Here is a 23,361-nt window from a genome sequence, read left to right as displayed (position 1 = left end):
TCTTGTCAGAACTTATAGTAAGACATACTTTCAAAAAGTTGTATTGAATTTTTATTTTTTTCAAAGGTTACGAAACTAACTATATTATGTTTACGAACGGATATTTGATAGTGGTTTCTACATTTATACAAAAAAAAGTAATTGTTATGTTTTGTTTTTATTGCTTTATAAAACTTATTTTTTTTAAATGTGGTTTTTTGAACTTTAAATTGTTTTATTTGATAATAAAGTTTAAAAAGTTAAACAAACTTATCTAGCATAAATTAAATAACAAAGCTTCGAAATTTAAATACGTTTTAGGCTAGTTACTTTACTTATAATTTTGGTTACTGTTAATGAATATAAAATAGAAAAAAATGCTTCATTAAAATACGCTTTTTTAAAAATGTAGTTAGTTTTAAAAATCTAAATGGTTCTCGAGTCTTATTTGCAAATAACATGAAAAATATGTTGGCGGTTTTACGTAAACATCAGAACAAGTATAAATAAATAAATTTAAAAACAACGCTTTATTAATGTATGTTTTTATTATAACACCAGGTTGATTTATGTAGTAATAAGAAAAGTTAATGAGCTTCAAATTAGTCAAACGTATATGTTTTTAAAGTTTTTATAAAAGTAGTTTTTATAAATTAGTTATTCACTAAGCAACATAAGTTTTCTCATGCTATAATTATTTTAATAAATACCTATAAAGAGAGTGTACTTAAAATGTTTTAGAAAAATTTTTACATGTTATATATTTTTTTACAGTAAGAGAAAATTGATTGTGTTATCAATCAAAAACTACCAAAAGACAATTCAAATAGCTGTTTAATGATAGTTTATTTGATCGATGTTTTTTTTTAAAGACTTACAATAGAAAAAGTAATTATAACAAGAACAACAATTTGTGTAAATTTTCTTTTTTATATGTTATTTAATTTTTGTATTGTTTGTTGTTACACATTTTAAGCTAGAATTCTTAACGCATTAAAAAATTGTTTTTAACATATTAAAATAACTAAAACTTAATTTATTTCAGGAAAGTCAGTTACTTTCTTTTTGTTTATATTTATATGATTTAAATGTGTTAAAACTAGAAATAGTTTGAAAAAAACTATAAAAAACGATATTAGATAAAACTTAATTCATTTGATTTAATAGTATACTTTCTAAAATGTTCTAGAAAAAAACATCATAAGGTACAATTTTTCGAAAAAGAATATAAATCTTACATACGGTAAAAACAATAAGTAAAAAAACTAAAATGTCACGTTTTTAACTGGCAGATAAATTAAGACCAAAAAAGATACTTCACCGGCAAAATGTCAACTTTCAGCCAGGTGTTCTAATGCTTAAGCGGCGTTGAAGGCAATTTTGTCGTCAATTTCACGTTAGACATCTTGCATCAGCAAAAGATGAAAGTTCGAAAGTAAAATAAACTGTGAACTTGTTTAGCCACCTATATATTTAAAAAAGTCGAATGTCAATTAGCTCTTCCTATTAGATTTTCTACTATGAATGAAATGGGAACGGGTCACTTTTGCACGAGCGTCACTTTTGCACGAGCGTCACTTTTACACGAGTGGACACTTTTGCACGATGGTCACTTTTGCACGAAGGGACACTTTTGCACGGCGACTTTTTTGCACGAGGGTCGCTTTAGCACGAGGGGACACTTTTGCACGGCGTCACTTTTGCACGCAGGGTCACTTTTGCACGAGGGGACACTTTTGCACGGCGACTCTTTTGCACGAGCGTCACTTTAGCACGAAGGGACACTTTTGCACGGCGACTCATTTGCACGGAGGGTCACTTTTGCATGAGGGGACACTTTTGCACGGCGACTCTTTTGCACGGAGGGTCACTTTTGCAGAAAGGGACACTTTTGCACGGCGTCACTTTTTCACGAGGAGACACATTTGCACGGCGACATTTTTACACGGCAAAACTTTTGCTCGACGTTACATTTGCATAGCGACATTTTTGCAAAGCGTCACTTTCGCACGGCGTTATATTTTCACGGATATACTTATAAACTGCAAAAATTTCAAACAATCAGCCAATTTTGAACGGAGCTTCACTCTTGCACGCTTCTAATTTTTTTTTTTTCTCAAATAAAGATTCAAATAATTTTTTTTAGTCAACTTAAATAAAATTTGCTTTTATATGCAAGTAGTTTTGAATAAATAAAGTGTGGTAGTTTTTTAATGAAGTTTTAATGTAAAGTTTTTATTTGAAGTCTTACGTAGAACATTATTATAACGTACCACAATTCACTAATTTATATTTATTATCTTAATTTACACAAACTAGATGAATACACAACTTTAAATATAAACAATTTTGAATACATTAAATGAAAATAATCTAAATTTTGTTACTTTTTAAACAGAAAAATAAACTTAATTTAGTAAGGCTTTTAAAAACGAATTATTGTTTACTTATGTTCTCTTGATGTTAAAATTAGCATTAAATAGTCGTTATTTTATATTAATTTAATTTCAAACAATTGTTAAATTAAAAAAAAAGATTTAGTTAGTTTATGAAGTATAAAGGTATTTCAGGCTTTACTTGATGTTTATTTTTATTTTTTAATTTATCGTGAGAATAAAAAAAACAACAACAAAACAGCGCATTATTCAAGATTTAAACTTGGATAATTTCATTACTATAATGTTCCACGATCATGATAAGCCAATGAGAGAGTAACATTTGGAAATTTGAACTTATGTTCATCAAAAGTATCAAGAAATGCTTACACCAGCATTCCATGATCATGATATAAGCCAATGAGAACCTAACGTTAATGTCCTTGGAACGTTAGATTTTTATTTTTGTTTTTAGTCAATGCATTTAAATATTCGATGTTGATCGTTCTACATCAAAGCGTAAATAAATATAAGTTTGTGATAATATTTTGCTTTTTACGTTAATCTATAAATTTTATATCAAATTATGTTTTTTTATCTTTGTTGTAATAAATAAACTATTTTTGTTAATTTAATTTTTCTTTATGTGTCTTCCAGTTTAAGTGGTCTCGGTTTTGATGCCTAGGTTCATCATATGAACAATAAACTTTTAACCGTATAGTAAAATATATAAAAAGACATAGTTGTTGATTAATATATTAAAATTCAAAATAAACTAGAACAATTTACTTACACTTAAAGTATTTTTTTATCGTAGTTTCTAAATAAATTAACTTTATTGTCCCTGGTATGAATCTTTAATAATTAATTTTATTTTATCTTTTTGTTAGTTTGTTTCTAACATTAACGTTTGCTGTTTAAGATTTTAGATCTTTCTTTTTTTGCCTTTAATATAGGTATACTATAAAATTTTAGTGTGCAGTTTCTTTTTGTGTTACAGATTTGGTAGTAGATTAAAAACTTTTAATCGGCAAACATGCAACATTGATTTTCCGTGCAAAAAAGTCATAGTAGCAAAATGTCGCTGTGCAAAAATTTCATCGTTAAAATGTGACGTTGTGCAACAATGCTGCCGTAAAAAATTGTCATTGTGAAAAAATTTCGCCGTGCAAAAGTGTCTCCTCGTGCAAAAGTGACGCCGTGCAAAAGTGACCCTGCATGAAAAAGTGTCGCCGTGCAAAAGTGTCCCCTCGTGCTAAAGTGACGCTCGTGCAAAAGAGTCGCCGTGCAAAAGTGTCCCCTCGTGCAAAAGTGACCCTGCGTGCAAAAGTGACGCCGTGCAAAAGTATCCCCTCGTGCTAAAGTGACCCTCGTGCAAAAGAGTCGCCGTGCAAAAGTGTCCCCTCGTACAAAAGTGACCCTTTGTGCAAAAGTGACCCTCGTGCAAAAGTGTCCCCTCGTGCAAAAGTGACGCTTGAGCAAAAGTGTCCCTCGTGCAAAAGTGACACCCACCCGAATGAAATATATAGTGGTGAAATATTCATTAAATGGTAAATTTTTTAAAAGGTTAATTACTAATGCTATATTCAAAAATTTTCAAGTAATTTTTCCACTAAACTGTTAATAGTTTTAGCTTTAAAAACATCTTGTTTTGAGTTTTCTTTCTTGAAAAAAAAAGTTCATGTAGAGAAAAAATCTAAAAAATTTCAACTATTAAACGTAAATTTTATTTTACAATTAAATCTGCTTTTTTTTTTTTTAAGTGATGAAAATACTTTTAATATTAGTTATAACTAAAATCCATAGTTGTATGAAGTTTCAAGTTTTTAATAGACCTTAAAGATCATTTTAAATAATTATACTTTTGTTATTCATTTGGTTTTAAAATGAATTTATTAAAAGAAAAATGACACTACACAGTTGTGTATATTTTCAAGTCCTAATAGATTTTAAAAAAATGATATTTAGTTAATCATATGGTTTTTAGATAAATTTCTTAAAAAAAATATTTAAAACTGTGAATAAAAGGTTTAGTAAGAGTATTTTTAGATAAAAGGTAATGTTTTTAGCAGCTAAGTTGTATTTCTTTGAAACTTTTTATAGAATTTTAGGTTGATAAGCACTTTATAATAATTTTTGCTCATTAGTTGACAAAAGTTTTCAAATACAATAATTATCTAAAATATATTTCAAAAAGTAAATAAATTTTTTGTTTCTACTAACCAATAACTTAGATTTTTGTTTAATTTGTTAAAATAACAAAAATGTTTAAGTTATTTAACACTTTTTAACAAAAGTGTATTAAGCTTAAAGTTTTTAGTAAACCATAAAATATAATTTAAATCATTTTTGCCTTTATTAGTTATTAGTTTATAGAATTATTTGTTTTAATATTTTTGAAACTAATTTTAAGGGTTGAATTACAACAGTGCGGATAATTTTTTTTTTTCACTTAAAATACAAATTTTTTCGAATAGGCAAAACAATATGTCTAACGAATTACCAAGTTTAAGAAAATTTTTAGCAACATTATAATAAAAAACTGTACATGCTTTAAATATTTAGCTACTTAAAAAGCAGACAAACAGTAGTCAGTTTAAAACTCAGATGGCGCCCAAATGTAATAAAATACATCATTTTTACTCACCGATGGTGATTTAATAATTGTTCAAATAGTCAATACGCTGATACTAAAACTTTGTTCTTTGTCTTGCAACTTATCTTTATAAATACTTCTCTTATTAAAAACTGCCTTGTAGATTTTTGATTCATATTTTTTTAGTTTTAAGTTTTTACTTACTAGCAATGTCTAGCTGTTTGAGCTATTTATATTGTTTTAAGCATGTTTTTATTAATTTAACCAAAATAGAATTGATCAATTACATTATGAGTCATAAAGCTATTTGTTTGCAACGATTTAGCGAAAAGCTTTTAGAGCTTACTGTTTAATAGTTAAATATTTTATTAAGTATACATTGCTGTGTTTTTTCTACATTTATTCGTTAGTTATGACATAGTTATTTGTTGACCTACGAAATATTTGTTTTACCTTAGTATGTATTTAAAAACATTTGTAAATGTCTGTCATTAACAAATAATCAGAAATCAAACAATAGCGTTGACGTAATTCACTCAATTCAAACTGTTTCTCACATTGAAACTTTTCTCGGCAAATTTAAAAACAAAGCAGACGAAAAAAAGCTGTCGATCAAACTAATCAATCACTAGGGAAGCTAAAGAGTCATTGTAATTTAAAAACGTAGAGAGATAATACGAAAAAAAAATTAAAAAACTGTTTGTTTAATACTTTTTATATTTTCTTTCTTCAAAGAAGCCTTGCTGAGTGCAACTAAAATTTTTTTTTTTTGTACTTTATTAAATTCTTAAATTTTAAACATATTTAGTTTTGTTTTAATGAGCTAACATTTTATTTGATATGTTTTTATACAGTGTATCTTTTTAAAAATAAAGAAGCAATGAATTACAATAAATATCTCCAATTTGCTGAAAATGGTAAACCAGAAGTAAGTAAAGCTTTTTATAATATTATTATGAAAGTTTTATTTGTTGAGCATTAAAAAAACACTAATGAGAATAAATAGCATATTTAAGTATTTTCTAGCTAAGTATTTGTATTAATAATAAATAAAAAATCCTTTTTCTAAAGTTATTCAAATTACTTTGTTAAAAGTATGGTTTGTTGTTTTCTAATTTCTAGTTTTACTTTAAAGTAAAAAAATATTGACTAATTAATTAAATTTATATTACATAATTTTCGTTCAAGGATTGTATTTTTTAAAGGTCAACTTGAAGCAATCGCCTTTAGCACTGCTAGCACAAACTTGCTCGGCTATTGAGAGCAATTTATACTCCAAGATCAAGCCGAGCAACACAAGTTACTCCGAAATATCACAAAACTACCAAAAGGTAACGGAACATCATTTTTCCAAGACAGATATTACGGGATGCAGTAAATCACCGAAGACCTTAAGTAAGACGGATAAAGCTATGGACGAAAGCGTGAAAATTCAAAAACCTCAAAACAAAAAGCTGAAACGAGCTTCCAGTCAAAACTCATGCTCTGGGGCGACACCATCGCCTAAAAAGCAGAGGTTGACACCAATGAGTGCAAAATCAGCTTCTCCATTGGTTGTTGACAACGCTTTTGTTAGTAATTCGAATGCTACGCCTCTTTCAATGGATAGTCAGTTCCGCGAAAGCAACTTCAATCAACAGGCCAACATTCAAATGCAGATGATGAATCCAATGCATTATTATATGAAGACAATTGAAGATCAGCTGAAAAGTTCTCAGCACGTCTGCAACTGGATGGTCAACAACGTCACTTGCGGCAAGAAGTTTTCAACTTCCGACCAACTTCTCTCCCATCTTCAAACGCACGCTATGACGTCACAACAACCGTCATATCCCCCAATCAGCAGCATGCAAACGAACCAGATGCTCCAATCAGCTTACAGCTTGTTGCAGAGTCAGCAGAATCAACTAGCGTCAATTCGGTTGGCAGCTCAGAATAATTTAGGAATTTTCCCTATTTACAAAACAACTTCCATCTACAATCAGGGTAACTTTGCTCATTTATCTGCAAGTTTGCCTTTTTACTACAACCCTTTTCGCTATGTTTTGAGCTAAAATAATTAACTATTTTACCTAAATTAATGTTATTATTTTACTTTCAAGCTAAAAACAATAATATTTGTTTAACAACTAATGTATGTACTAAACACTGTAAACATCTAATGTATACATTTTTCAACAAATATAAAATAGTTGGTAGTATTCTATACAAATATTTAGTGTTCTTACTTAAGTTTAAAACAAATATATAACTGAAAAAAACCCTTTGCTCTAAATTGTACTTTTTTAGCCTTTGATTTTCAAAGATTTATTTAAATTGTATTAAACCTATAGTTACATGTTTTATTTTTTTGTAGGTTATTACAAAACATAAGTATTTGAACATGCTTTTTATAAAAACTTCCTAGAGTTATCAAAAGTTATAACATTTTATTATTTCTCTTTTGTAAAAAAAATGTTATTTACAACAGTAAAAAGCAGAAAAATATGTATGATTATTATAAATAAAGTTTAACTTTTTATTTTTAACAAAATTTAAAGTAATTTAAATTCTATTTTAGTTAGAATTTGAAATTTTAAAACTATTTTAACTTAAGTGAAAGCCTTTTTTATTTTTACGATAGTGTTATGGTACTATAAATTGCCTTATTTCATTTTTCACTCACATTTTCACACTTAGTTTAATAAAATACATCACTTAATTACATCACTTTTTACACTTATCACTAATAAATCATATTTTATTTAAAGTTTTTATGAACTGGTTATATTTTATAACTTTAAAACTAACAGTTACAAAATTAAAACAACTCTACGAACAACTTTTTTATGTTAGTTTTAAAATGTTTCTATAAATTTAGTGTTTTACATTTGATTATAACAAATCGCAACTTATTATACATGTATATATGTGAAAAATAAGTTCTAAATACTTTATAGAAAAATTTGTTCAAAAACTAATCCTAACCTAAAATTTATACTTTAAAGCAGTATCGAAAGAATCTAAAATTAAAACCACTTTTTTAATATTAAGTAGTTAGGTTAGAATTGAAAACAACTTATTTTAATTTAACTCGAATCTAAATTTATATAACAGTTTTATTAGGTATCTGTAAATCAATAAAGAGCAATGAAGGTTATAATTCAAGTATCAAAAAAGTTAAAATAAGCTGTACGGACGTTAAATTTTTTTTTTGATTGTTTTATTTGTTTTTTAAAATAATTACTTGAAAACAACTTCTTTTTAAAACTTATCATACCTCATCAAATAAACAATTAAACTGATTTTGTTCTAAAAACAGTTGTAGTTCGAAAATATTTAGGTAAAAGAGTATAGTTTAGCTATAAAAAGTCAAACAAAAATATACTAAAAAAAATTTTAGCCAAATGATTTTAACTTAACTGAATCCATCTTTAACAATTTATTTATAAGTTAAAACTATATTTGTCATATTATCTGTCAATTTTTTCATAAGAGCTTGTAATGCGATTGACTTAAAGCTCTTTATGCGTTTCTTGAGCATCTTTTAGACGCTACAGTATTAATTTATTAACAAGTGAAAGGCTTCTTCAACTTTGCCAGTAAGCTGCTAAACGGCGTCAAATATAATTGACGTGTAATTGATTTGGTTTGTTTTCAATTAAAGTCAATAAGAAACAAGTTGTAATGAATTGGCTAACATTGATTTATAAAAGACATTTAATTTACTATATACATTGCTTTGATGTGTTAATGGCTGCTTAATATTTAAACTTAAGACATGTGCTTCTCTTATCATATTTTAATTTTAAATAGAGAAAATTAAATTAAGCAATTTACAGGATGATTTGTAAAAACATCATAGTGAAATCTTAATGTTAATACAACTTCTGCGATTTAACATCTAAAAGCTTAAAACGGTTTAAAAATTAACATAGTTAAGAGTTTGCCTTAAAAACAGATAGCTCAAAATATGTATGTTAAAACATTGATACAACCTTAGTAGGTTAGATTTTAATTTTATTAAAAACAACTAAGCCTACTGAAAACAAATAGTAGATCGTATCTATTTTTATTTGAAGTTTAATTAAAAAACTTAATCCTTTATCAAACTTGTACTTACAACTTTAAAAAATAATTAGAAAAATTTCAAACATATTTATAAATGCTTGTAACTTTTAATTAGTAAAAAGTATCTTAATTGTGATACATTCAAACCCTGGTAAAAAATAACTTTTAAACTTAACTAAAATCAAATTTTCATTCATAATTTTTGTAAGTAATCTTTTTTTTTTGTGATAAACTGTTAAAATAGACTCAAATTTTATGTGACTTATAAATGTGACTGATTATAATTAATTTATTGAGTTAAAAATCAACAAAACAATAGAAAACTTATGTTTGTAAAGAACCAGATGATAATCCAACATTAGATACGTTTTAATAATGTATTTTTAGCTGTCCAGCGTTTTTTTATGTACTGATTTAAAGTGCTACGGGATTAAATTCTAAAATATAGCTTTTACTTAATATAAAAAACATGATAATGTTAAGATAGTTAATAAATTAGCTCATGAAATATTGTTTTTAAGTTAAAACTTGAATTAACTGATAGCCTTAGATAAGTATTTTATTGCTTTTTGAATGTTAAACAGTAATTTAATATACACAACCTTAATGCTAAAATGGTTTACGATTAGGACAACGTTTTAGACTTTCAGGCGTTTTTTCTATAACTTAAAAACATCAAAGAAAAATAAAACTGCTTGTTGGAATAACAAATATTTACATAGAAACTTTGGCTTCTTTTCATCTTGTTTTTTTTTTTTGGTAAAAATAAAAAAGATGACACCCAAAACAAACAAGTATAAAAATAAAGAAAAAATCGCACAGGTGGCACGTCAAACAAGCAGATAATTTCTCTTTCACGTTTCACATGCCAGCTTCTTATAAGTTGCTAAATTGCTTTCGACGTAGCTTCAGTAACACCTGTATGTGAGGTTGAACTCTTTAAACGTAAAGCCGCTGTCTCGTTTGTGACTTAAAGCTTTGTTATTGTTGCAAAATTTTAGGAAATAAAGTATTGATTGACAGGATTTAAATTAACTTTCTGTTTTGTTACTAATTTGTAAAAGGACTAAAAATTGAGTGATTAAGGCTATTAGACAAGTGACTTTTAAGTTTATTTGACATAAAATTAATTATAATGGTTTGTTAAAAAAAGTAAGTATAAATTTAAATGTATAAAAACTGTTAAATAAATTAAGATGCAAATCAATTTGATAGCTTCAAAAGTTTTTTAATCATTTAAATATTCTTTTAAGAATATAACGTAAATTTTATACGGATAAAAAAACAATTTAATAAGATTTATGTAAATTGATTTCTTAAATACTTAGTTATAGACAACTTAGTTTAAAATAAAAATATATTGAACGACATAAAACTGAATAAAAATAATTATTAATCTGTGATGTAAAAATTACTTTAATTAACTTACTACGTTTTACATATATTTGTATTTTTATTAGAGTTTAAATACATATTTATTGGTGTTTTCTCATTTTAAAGTTAAAAAAAACTGTTTACTGATGTTGAATAAGAAAGATCCTATTTTACAAAAATTACAAAAAATAATCTTTTTAATTTTTCATAAATGAGTTCGAAAGTGGTATCCCTTAAATTTTTTTAACATTCACGGTATAACATAACCACATAACAATTAAAAACAAATACATAAAAACTTTTAGATAAAACCATTTATTTGATAACAAATTTCTATTGAAACAAGCTTTTGTATTATCTTTATCTTACAGTTTTTTTTTTTTTAATTCTTAATATTTTTTTAGTTTCTAGCAATAATGATATATATTTTGGATTTGTAAAATTTATTTGATTTTTTAAGTTTTTTGAGTTATTTGAAAAACATTATAACGTTAATTGTTGTTAAATTTTGATTAAATAAGTAGACATTTTAAACTTTATAGCTTCAAAAAAAAATTGAATTAAACAAGTGATAAAACTTTGTGGTGTTTAAAACATGCAGCTTAATAGAATTAGTTGCAATAAAAACAGTTTTTAAGTTATAAATTGAATTTAGTTGTTTGATGTTTTCATTTTCGCGGCACACAGAAAAGTAGTTAAATAAAAGCTCAAATAGAAATAATTCTAAAGTAGTGCTGGTTGTCAGAAGCTTTTAATGTCGGCAAGTTAAATGTAAACAGTGTTGACACAAGAATTTACGACCATTGACTGTTAAGCCAATTTATCAAAATGAAAGTAGATTTCTACTAAAATAAAAACATTTTCCTTTTTGTTTTATAATAAAACTATCTGTAAACATTTTTTTTCTAATTAAGTCATTTTTGTACCAAAGTAACTAAAAAATGTTCGTAGAGTAATTTTTCAATGAAAATTTCTTATTACAATTACTTTTCAATCTAAATTAAGATGAAATAATTTGTATTTTTCACTTCAAAAAGTTTTATTTTCAAATGTATACATCAGAATACTTAAAAAAAAGTTATTAAGAGCTAATAAATGAATTTTGTTATTTTGTAATTTATTCTTATTATAAAACACTTAAACTGTTTATGCAGAAATAAGTTAAAATATCGTAAAAACGAAAAAGCATCCTTGAAGTATAAAAAAGCTTCAATATATGTGTAATAAATTTTGGTTTTCACTAAATTAAGCTATAACAGATGTGCCGACTTATTTTTATATTTTTCATATTTAAACGGTACATAAATAATTATTTTCTTTGAATAATTTAGTTCTAAGAGACATCTTAGATGATATAGCTTAAAAAGTTAAGTATGAATTTGTTTGTAGCTTGCCAAACTCTATTAACGCTAGATCAAAAAAAAAATCATTTAAAAATTAACTCTTGTTGAAAAGTAGTTTAGTGTCTATTAAATTATACTTTTTTACTAACTTGGTATAATTTTTATTAACAAAGTTTTAAAATTTTTAACATACAAACTGTTTTATTTAAACGATAGTTCTCTTAAATTAAGAGATAGATAATTTAAAACGGTTCAAACATTAAAATATAATTATAAATAAGTAATTAAAACGTTAAAAAACCATTTTAATAGAATTTTATAGTTTAACACACATGTGTGTAATCTTAACTCTTAATATAAAAGTTTAAGTCTTGACCAACGGTTTTTTTAATATGAAAAATCTATGAAGCAATATTAAGATAGTATTGCTAATTAATATAAATAATAAAATAAAAAGTTATTTTGCTGTAAAAGTTATTATCACTTCAATAACTTGTAAAATTTAACTTAAAATATAACTTAAATAATTTTGACATGAAAAATATAGGTATATCTTAACAGGTATAAAAAATGATTAACTATAAAATGTTGTTTAAGCTCTTTAAGTGAATTTATTGGCCATTTTAAGTATGAAATTTAAACATTTAAACCTCTTTAAAAGATTTAAGAAAAACGCTTATAATAATAAACTTTAAGTCTATGTCGAAAACAAGATAATTATTTAAAAGTAATTAATCATCTTTTAGTATTTAATTATTTTGAAAGAGACATGTGTAATTGACATAAAACTGTTTTGTACTCATACTTTAACATAAAATATATATTTTTGATGTTTTAACTTAATATATCAATATGAACCACGTAAATTTTATTTAGAACAGATTTATTAAACTTTTCTTTTGTTTTTACTTCAACACTCCGCTTTAGTTTGCATATAAGACAATTTTTTTCATAAAAGCATTTTTTTTTAATTTCAAAACTAGTTTTAAATATTTAGGCGATGTAAATACATTATATGTTCATTTTTCAGACTGTAATGAAACTTCTGTAAATACTGTTACAATTATTAATATTTTTGATACTAAAAATTAGACTTATATTGTATAGTAAAAACTGCATGCAAATATATTAGTTCAGTTTTATGGTTCGAATGTAAGAATTATTATTTGAATAAAATTTAATTTCTTAGGGTTCTTAAAAGATTTTATAGTTTATATTAGTTAAAGTTTTAAATTTAGTTTAACTTATAATTCCATATTTTTTAAGCTTTATTTGTTCTAAGTAACTTTAAAAGTAATTTATATTTTAGTTTTGAGTATTTAGAATAGTGGTTTTTATAATAGTGACTTTTTTATAGTAGATATATTTCAAGCTGTCTGCATGATTTGTATAAAGTAGACTAAAGTAGCATCAAGTAGTTAAATAAGTTAATATTTAGTTATGACTAAACAACTTAAGTATACAAACATCCATAGCTAAAAAGACATACAAAATATTTTAACATGTATATTAAGACTGCATTTTTTAAAGTTACTCAACAAAACTTTAAGAAAGGGGAAATTATTATTCGATTAGATATACTTCATAACAGCAGAAAAATTGTTCAAATTTGATAACAATGCACAAAAAAAGGAAGATTTCTTGCCACCAACATTCATTTCAATAATTTGGCGCCCCTTTAAAAGTGATTGACGCGCCGTGTTAAACCCAAAAGCTATTTTTATGAATCCCTATCATTGTATGATTTATCATTGACATATTGACCGGGTTAATCTGTTCGCTTTTCTGCTTTGTGAAATTTTTCTGTTGAAAAACAAAGTTTTTTGTCTTTCTCACTTCCTAGGTGTTCTACTGTTGAAATTTTATCTTTTTTGCGTGACACAGGACACGTTACATGTTTTCTTCTGTATTTATTGTCTAAGTTAACAGAAGATAAAAAATTTGCGAACACATGATAGATATGGCAATCAATAAACGTTTTTTTTTATAAAACATGTATTGAATAGATGTATTGTTTGGTGTGTATATTTAAAACAAAAAACCGTTAAGTAACAATTTAGTTATTTTTTATTCTTAAAAAGTAGATAAGTTTATATCTTAACTCTATCTAAAACAAATTAACAAATAAAGTATGACATTATCTATTTTATTACTGCATTCCATATAGTCTAATATCAGTTAAGGCAATATTTAATTTTTTTCTCTAATCGTTATCAATAAACAAAACCAAATTTTAGAATTATTTAGTTGTAAATGTCATCTTGCATTAAAATAAAGTCGACAGTATTAACTTAAAGTTTGATGAAAAAATCACAACTAAATAACCAACCGAAATACTTATAAGCATCGTAAATGAAAAAGGTATAAATTAAACGAGAAATATTAAAACTAGGTCATAAAAAAGTATAATTTTGTTTGTTATAATACTTTTTAAGTTTAGTACGAAATACATAAGCATATGTAACCTATTTTAGTTGGTTATTATAATTAAAATAATATTTTCATACATCTTTATTTGATAAAACCAAAACTCAAGTAATTTGGTGAAACAAAATATGTTCAGTTAAAAAAAAAGTATATAAGTAAAAGCTTAATATGTAAAATTTTGTTATAAATAATATTTGAAATTAAAATTTTTAGATACTAAAAGCACCAATTTAATAGCTAAACTAAAAAAATTAATCTACTTTATAAATTGTAAAATTTATAAACGATCAAAAATTAAGATCAAATTGTTGGAACAGTATACATTCTATACATACATTAGAAGTATATTAAAATTTTTTAAAAATAATTAAATTTAAACTACAGTATTTCTATCACTATCCTGCAGAGGTATATTTAACTCACTTTTAATTGCTATTATTTAAAAAAATAAATAATATTAGATTAACTTTAAGTGTATTGATTACGTTTCGTAGTACGTTTTCTAGCATGCTTAATATAAATAATAGTTATTTTTTAGTTTTATAACTATTGTACAGCTGAACAAAAGAACGCGTCAGGTCATAAAGTCACTTTTAAGATATGTGACTGTTAAACATTATTGTTTAAACAGTTTGATAACAGCAAAGTATATATTTTTCTCTGTATAAATTGATTTGGTTTGTTAAAAGTAATTCAAATTTTCTTTACACTTTCTCAAAAACTTCAGGTTTTGAACTCTTTCAAGGTGAAACTTCTTTTGATTTACACAATTTTTCTAAATCATAATACACAATAGAATCAAATGTAACAGTAAATTTAAACAACAAAACGTTTTTGAATGTTTTTAATGTTTAATGTTATGTTGAATTTTTTATTATAAAATTAAAAGTAAACTCTATCAACGTCAATAAAATAATCCCTGCTAACGGCTTGTTTTTGAAGTATTCCCACCGAATGTAAATATGTATTAAGTCGGCATTTTTTCTTTCATGTAATGTGAACAAATAGTGTTTGTTAGTTCATTGACTTGTTGATTGACTTGTATTTGTGAAAGCGTTAAATATATGACTATTTTGCCTTTTGAACTAAAATAAAAACTGAGAAAATGTCTTTTCAATAAATGTCTTAAATACAGTGTTATCAGATTTAAATGTTTAATAAAGCAAACAAAGCAAACTGTTTATTAAAATTGCTTCTACGAAGATCTTAACATTAGATTTTGTAATAGAAAGTACAATTAAATACTATTTCGAATTTAGTTTAAAACTTATTCTGAGTATTTTGATGATTAAAAAACCATAATATTAGGAAGGTTAAAACTGTAGTAAAGGTGATTTTTTTACTAAAGCTCTTACATATTCATAGCTTAAAATAAACTTTTTTCCTTTGTTAAAAAATTTACCATTCATTTAAGTATTGTTTGAGGTTTTTATGTAAACCTTGAACTAAATAATTTAAAATAATAATTTTAATGTCATTTTCCGCATATTAATACTAAGCCAATATTAGAAATTTGAAGCATATAATAAACTTATTCAATGAAAAAGTTAAAACACTTTAAATAACAATTAAACTAGATTTGTTTTAAATATATAAAAAAAGCTTACTTTTATTATTTTCCATAACTATATATGAAAATAAAAGTTTTATAAATCGTTACGAATGTGCTCCTTATGTCTCTTTGCAATCCAATAAGCTAAATTTAATACTAGGTGTTAACCCGATCAATGTTTTCCGTCCTGGTGTTTTTCAATGAATGTTCACGTTTGTTAATATTCGTAAATAATTTACACTTCCTGGTCGGTAAGACAATGTTGTCTATTTTAGTCGGGTCCGGTTGTAATATAACTGTGTTTCTCCTAATATTTGCTGATTTAGCAAAATAAAAATAAAAAGGTTGGTTTTTTTAAAGTTATATTTATTTCGAGTTATTAAGTTTAAAAACTTTGAAGAAGGTTTATTGCGTGTAGTTTTGACTAAATAAAACCAAATAATATATTTTGAGCTAAAAAAACTTTGTGAAGAAATATAAAATAAACATTTAATCTAACTACATAAAGTCAAGGAAACTTACTTTAAAAAATTTATTTTTTTAAAAATAATACTAAAGTTAAAATGCAATAAAAAAACTTAATGCTATTGCTAACACTATTTTTCGTTGACTACGATGGTAAAACTAATTGCCTGTTTAACATATTATGAATACTTTGGTAATAAAGTCCACGCGACTTTTAACATAATTTAATATAAAAGAATAAAATATTAATAAACCTCATGTCAAGATAAATTTCACTTAACAGGTGGTATTTCTAAAAAGAGATTTTAGATAAATTCCCTTTCACCTTTTATCTGGCACTAAAATGAAAAATCTAACTTGTAATAAATCACATAATTGCTTCACCTTTAAAAATCAGCACACCTGGCTTCGTTTCCTTTCATGTTTGAAGCCTCCTGTCACGCAGAAACGTGATTTAACTTCTTTCTTCATGCCGGTGTCTGTATTTTAAGGAAGATTGATTGATAGATGTGGATTAAAGTTTCTTTTTGAATATGTGGTTTTATCTATCACTGACCTTACGAAAGACTGAATTTTCTTTTTTCGAAAACTTTTGAAAAGTTTGTTTAATATCCAAAAAAGTTTCACTAAATTTTAATGCATAGCCTATTAAAATTAAAAAATATATATAGTTGACATCTGTTCGCCTTTTTTCACTTAGTCAAACTTTGTTAGTAGAGTATAAAAATAAAGTTCAAACTTTTTCTTAGTAGAATTCGATTATATTTTTATACATAATATATTTTTATAGTTTAAAATTTAGGTTTTCTAGTAAAACATACTTGGTTACACGAGTTGTTTTAAATATAAACTACTTAAGTTAAAATATCTATTACAACTCTTAAGTTAATGTTTACACATACGACTGAAAATTACTTATCTAGTAAAAAATTAAATAAGTATATGAATTGATATGATGTAGTTAACAATAGCATTTAATAATATTTAAGTGTATTTTAAACAGTTGTGTAAAATCATTATTGTTGTAAAAAACCACAAAATATCTAACTAAATTGTTTGTAACAGAAATATAGATTTTTTTATAATTAGAAGTATAAAAACATTTCCGTATTTATGTTTTAATTTTTTATGGCTTAGTTTACCTTTAATTATTTGTTTACACAATTTACGGATCTTAGATAAAGATTTTTTAAATTAAAATGAGTTTATAAAAGAGCTATAAGTTTATAAAATTTCTTTTGTAATTATTTATAAAGAAAAGTTAAATATAAAACACATTGAGAAAAAAAAATGTAAACTTTATTGTTTCTATTTACACTTAACAGGTGGCTATCAAAAGATCGCCCTACATTTTATTTTACCTATTTAACAATCGTGGTAAAAGTTGCAAAAAAATTAAAATTTATCTTTAAGATAGTTTACTTAGGAAGTTTACTACCTATGCAACATTTATTTTCAGCACTGAAATGAACGTGATTTTAGATGAATAAATCGCCTTAGAATTTCCGGTGCACTTTTGATGGACAAATGTAACCTTTTTGTTTGATGTTAGTTTTAAAACGTATTGTGAATAAATAAAAATTGAAATATTTAGTCTAAAAATCTTATTTAAACTATTTTCAACAAGTAATAAAAACTTAAAACAAGATTTTCATTCTTTAATTAAATAAACCAAATATCATAGTATAACTTAGAACTAGCAACTGGTTAGCTTACTTAAAAAATGTACTATTGTAACAGTACAATCTTTATAACTTTTTAAATAGTTTTATAAAAAAAATTGAAAGATTCATAGTTTTATTTGACTTAACATCAAACAATAATCCATACCTTTTTTTTTTATACGTTTATAAAAACGGAAGGTCAATACAAAAAACTTTACCTCATACTTTTTTTAATTCTCCAAAAGTATTATTTTTTTACTGTCAACTAACCATCTCAGTGGTAGTAAATCTTAGTCATAGTATTTGACATTTATAAAGGTTAAATACGGGATAATATAGACAAAATTTCTGAATTTTGTGAGCTTTTTCAAAACCAAGTTAATTATTAGTTTTAAATAAAAATGAATATTTTTCCAAGAATTCAGATCTTTACAGTAAGAACTGTTTACTACGGCTGTAAAAAATATTTATTAAAAGCATTTTGTGGTAATCAGGTCCATTTTTGTTTGTATAGATGTAATTTATATAATTAGTTTTTTTTTTTCTTTTTTTTGCGTGTTGAAGTTTACAAATTTATAAAAGTTTAAAGGTAAAGCTTTGCCTAAAAGTATAATACTCATATAAATTGAATAGAAATAATTTCAAGCTGCAAATTAACTTACTTATTTATTAAATGTTGTTATACAAAGAATTATTTGTGCTGTAAGTTTAAGGTCCAAAAATATTTTATTATTAAAAGTATTTTTAAGTCCTTTCCAGTCTAAAGTATTCAAAAAAAGATTCATTTAATTCTGTTGGCCAAGCAAATGTTTTTTTTGACTTTTACAGTACAATAATGATTGTAAAATTTACATAACAAAGCTTACTTTTCGTAGTTTAAATTACAGATAGTAAACAAAATCCCTTCTCTCAATCAATACAGCTCAAAATAAACCAAAAATTTGTTCACGTTTAATATTGACAATTTACTTTAATTAAACCATATTTAAGTTATTTAAAGACTAGAAATAATACTGAAATATGAAAATTGCCTGATTTTTTTTGGTGTTATATAAGTACTTTATAACGTTTAAGTGCTTGTTCTATGAAAACATATATGTTTTTTAAACCACTTAGAAACTAAAATGGATTTATTTTTTAAACAATGAACTGTTTCAAAAATAAGTACTTACCACAAAATTGGTTAATTCCGAATTACATGTGTTCTAATTGAAGTTAATAACAGAAAAGGAAGTCGCTTCTGTCAATCAATCTAGCTAAAGTCAAGTTAGAAAATGTAGCTTCATAAAACTACGTTTCATGATGATAGCTCACTTTAGCTAATACCGAAGCATAAAATATCCAGCAGGTGCACTGACTGACTTTAAAAAGCTCTTTAGAAAAGGTTGTTTTATCATTTACCGTACAGTAAATCTTTCGCGACTTAAATTAATTTTAAGGTAATTTATATGTAATTTTAGCTTTCTACCTGTTTAAATAAAGTTGCTTTATCTAAGCATGTCGTAACTAGTGGACAATATAAGTATAAAGTAATATCAACATGTTAATAAAGCGAATTTTAAGTTTTGTTTTTATGTGGAGGGTTTGATGAACTTTATTTAGCTTGTATTTAAGTAGTTTTTCACAAAAATATTTAACCTTAAACTTATAAGTTTTATTTTATATTTTACTATATTTATACTTATATATTTTACTCACAATAACATTTTTATTAGTGTTACTTGTTTACGACAAATATTTAAAAACAACTTATATAGTAAAAGCTCAATGAAATGTATACTAGTATTAAATATAGAACTGTAGACGTTTTAATCGATTACAGTTTATATTATTTTGAGGGTAAACTAAACTTTTATAATCCAGGTAGGCTGGTGCCAACATAAAATAGTTAAAAGTTTCAAACTGATTTAAATTCGTGGATTAATGTTGGGTTTGGCAATTAACATATTAGTACGTCTTTAGCTACAATGTTTATGGAAAAATACATGAAATGTCATTATCAACTTCCGAGTGTAATCAATCATTTCCGATTAATTTGATTTACTTTAAAACAAAAAACTAATTGTAATTATACAAGTTAAAATAACAATAAATTTCAATACAATATTTTTTTTAGTTGTGTTTCTTTTAACGTCAAATTTTTAAACTTACTTTTTTTAACTTAAAGCAGTTGTGTTATATTGCTCAAAAATTTGAAGTAAATAAATGATATGTAACTTGATGTTCGTAGTTTTTTTTAACTATATAATAATAAATAATTGAATATTAAAAAAGGAACATTGTTCTCAAAAACTAAAAATTTGCAATATCAGTTTTTGCGTTTATAAATATTTTGCTATACAAATATTTCCAAAGTATATTTTTCAACGAATTTGCTAGAATACTCAACCTAATACAGAGTTTTACAATAGTAAAAAACAAGTATGATCGTCATCTTAAAAGTCGACAAACTCCTACCTGATACTAAATGTCATAGGTAGTAGAGTATTAGTTAAAGACGTAAAACGGGGCTACTCAGATAAAAATTAAGTTTAATAGAAATGGTTTTCGGCTTGTTATGTAGTTAATTTAAGGCTATTATTGAAATATTAGTATAAGTCGTTTTGTTATTAACGAGAAATATATTTATATTGCTTTTAATGCAGTTAAATTATGGCTAGTTTATAGTGAAAAGTTAATATATTAATGGTGGTTTAAGTCTGATACAGATAAAAAAATTTACATACAATTGTTATCTAGTTAGAAATGTGAAGTTTGCGTCTTTGATTAGATAGGTAAAATATAAATTAAAACTTTATTTTCTAAAATTTAATCTTCTTACCAATAAAGCATCAAAGTACTGTGAGTAGAAAAAAGACATTAAGTTAATAGAAATATAATTTTTAGATTGAAGGACTTTTTAACATCTTAAAATTATAACTTTTATTTCATCGGAAATAAAGCCTTACCTTATAGTTTTGACTAAGTTTTAACTTCGCTTATGCCAGTAAATCATAAAAAAAATGTATTTATATTTAAAAACTTATTTATGGTATTTATTTAAGCCCTCCCAAAATACTGATAAAATGTAAAGGATAGCACATTATAAAATGTTAATTTAACAAACGGTAATATATTTAATCGTAAAGTAGGTGGTATTTACTTATTAATAAATTTATTGGTTGTCATCTACAAACAATGTTTTGAGTTATTAAAAAAACATTTTTCAACAAAAGTTCGTTTTAATCACTTGGCGCCCCTTTAAATTTGATTGACGCTTGAAACTCGTTTTTATTTTTCCAACTTTCTTCTGTCTAATAAACAAAACCATTATTCAATTTGATTATTGACCATTATCCGTTTTTTTTTTCTTTATTCATTTTGTTGAAACTTTCTGAGGTTGAAACAAAGTTGAAACTTTCTGGGTGGCTATGTGAGAAAAGTCCTTGCATAAAATGAAAATATTTAAGTATGTTTTTGAAAGTAAAAGGCTTTGTTACCTATTTTAATCCCCAAATTACTATGATTAGAATAAACTAGATATTAAACATTTAAACTGTAAACTTAGTATTTTTTATTACAAAAAGTGTTAAAATTTTATACGTAGCATGAAATTGTTGTAAACCTGAGATCAAATAAAATAGAAATCTCACTTGAAAACAAAGTTTTATTTAATAATCCTGTGAACTTTACTAGCTTTAATAGACAATAGTCTTAAAAATTAATAAAATGTCATTATGCAATTTAATACCAATGTCGCATAACATTTTTAGTTTGTTTTTCAGGTAAAAACTCAATTAAATAATTTCAAATAAACTACAATTTTTTTTTGCAATTTTTCCTAACTTAAGTATTACAGCTTAAGTTTGTTTAATGTTTGAAAAAAACTTAACATTATTTGCCAACATCATTGAAAGCTTTGAAGTCGAAAGCTTATGGTGCTTAACTTCAAAAAAGTTTAATTTTTCTGTATTTGGTGTGTTAGTTAAAACATAGTAGTAAAAAAAAATATTTTTTTTTTTTTGCACTTGATACTATGTTAAAATAATTGATTTTTGTAACGCAAAACAGAACTTTTACCGATAACTACAAAAACTTAAGTTAAATGCAAAAGTATCAACAGAAGAGTTGTTTATAAATATAAAATTGAAAAAAAAAAGTTTAAGAAATAAAACAAAGAAGTATAACAATTACCTAGAGAGTTTTCATTTTAGGCTTTGTTTTTTAGTTAGTCAATTTATAGATAACAATTAGTATTAAGGAAGAAAGTAAAATTCGTTTTTTCATAAAAAACTTAAAGTTTTAAAAATAATTCAAGCTCAATTAATTAAAAAAAACTTTTATATATTATTAATCAGTGGCGTCGCGTGGTATTTTTTTAGGTGGTGCAGAATTTTAAAAAATATCAATTATTTTAATAAAAATATGTTTTTACTGTCAAGTTTGAAAACAACTGAACTTTTGCTACACCTGAAGATAAGCTTTGCTTTTAAGGGCATAGGGGGGGATGAAACAATTTGATCTTATTTTATGTAGTTTTTACTAAGCTACAAGATGCTTTTTACAGATTTTAAAAATTCAGTATATGTTTTAAGATATAGCCGGTCAAAGTCAAAGGAAACAAAAGGTTCATAATGGGAGGCACAAACTAAAACAGTGTTTAAAAAAATGTTTTACCCCCCCTTTATGCCCTTAACATCTACTTTAGAATTATTTTATTGAAATTACTTTATACAGTTTTAATTTAACTACAAGTCATCTTTTATCAATATAAAAAATTCTTAAAATTTTTGAGATATGGTAATTCACAGTCAGAGGTACAAGTGAATCCTTATTTTTATAATATAAACTCAAACAACAAATAAATCAAATCACTAAAATCATATATTTTTTTTTATAAGTTGGCCTCAAAATCTTTAGATGTTTCTTTTATAAAACAAAAAAAAATTGCTAAATTAGATATTTAAAACACCAAGAAAAAAAAATTTATAACAAAAGTTTGTTTTTTGTATATATAAAAATATATATTGATACTTAAAAATTGAAAACTTCTCTTCAACAAAAGTATAAAGTTTAAAAAAAACTAGAATGAAAAAGTTTAATTAAAAATTGTTTTAAAAATGATGGAGAATATAGGTTTTCAGTAAAATTGTATTTTTTGCTGTTTTGGTTTGCTCCTTGTATAATACACCATTGTACTCTCTGGCTTTGACTGGTTGTAACTAAAAGTTTAATTGGAAATTTCAAGTTTATTAAAGAGTAACTATTAGCTTTCTGAAAAAGTTAAAATAAGAACAACATGTAAAAAAGTGCCTATACACCCTCCCCCCTTACTCCTCACTAATTTGCACATTTTTTTTACAAACATTAACATTTTTATTATTTTTTTTTCTAATTTTAATGTTTTTTGTTAGAGGTTTAAAATTCAATAGTTTTTTAAGGGTATCTTTTCTTTATTTAATATTTATTTGTTTTTCATTTTGATGACAGTATTTTTCTCAGGAGCTCAACTTTTTTAAGTTTAGTTGAGAGGCTGTTGAACTTTTCAAGAATTTTA

General features: G+C 24.7%; 1 protein-coding gene across 1 annotated transcript; it reads left to right on the top strand.

Annotated features, from left to right (window-relative positions):
• Positions 1-5,808: 5,808 nt before the first annotated feature.
• LOC145839536 (uncharacterized) lies at positions 5,809-7,004 on the top strand. Its single transcript, XM_082947139.1, has 2 exons — positions 5,809-5,878; positions 6,156-7,004. The coding sequence occupies exons 1-2, from the start codon at positions 5,831-5,833 to the stop codon at positions 7,002-7,004; spliced, it is 897 nt and encodes a 298-aa protein (XP_082803265.1). The 5' UTR covers positions 5,809-5,830.
• Positions 7,005-23,361: the final 16,357 nt, after the last annotated feature.

The sequence above is a fragment of the Thalia democratica genome, chromosome 1 (genome assembly GCF_965202585.1).
Source record: "Thalia democratica chromosome 1, ktThaDemo2.hap1.1, whole genome shotgun sequence".
Taxonomy (NCBI): domain Eukaryota; kingdom Metazoa; phylum Chordata; class Thaliacea; order Salpida; family Salpidae; genus Thalia; species Thalia democratica.
The sequence above is the reverse complement of the archived record's forward strand: the minus strand, read 5'-3'. Positions and strand labels throughout refer to the sequence as shown.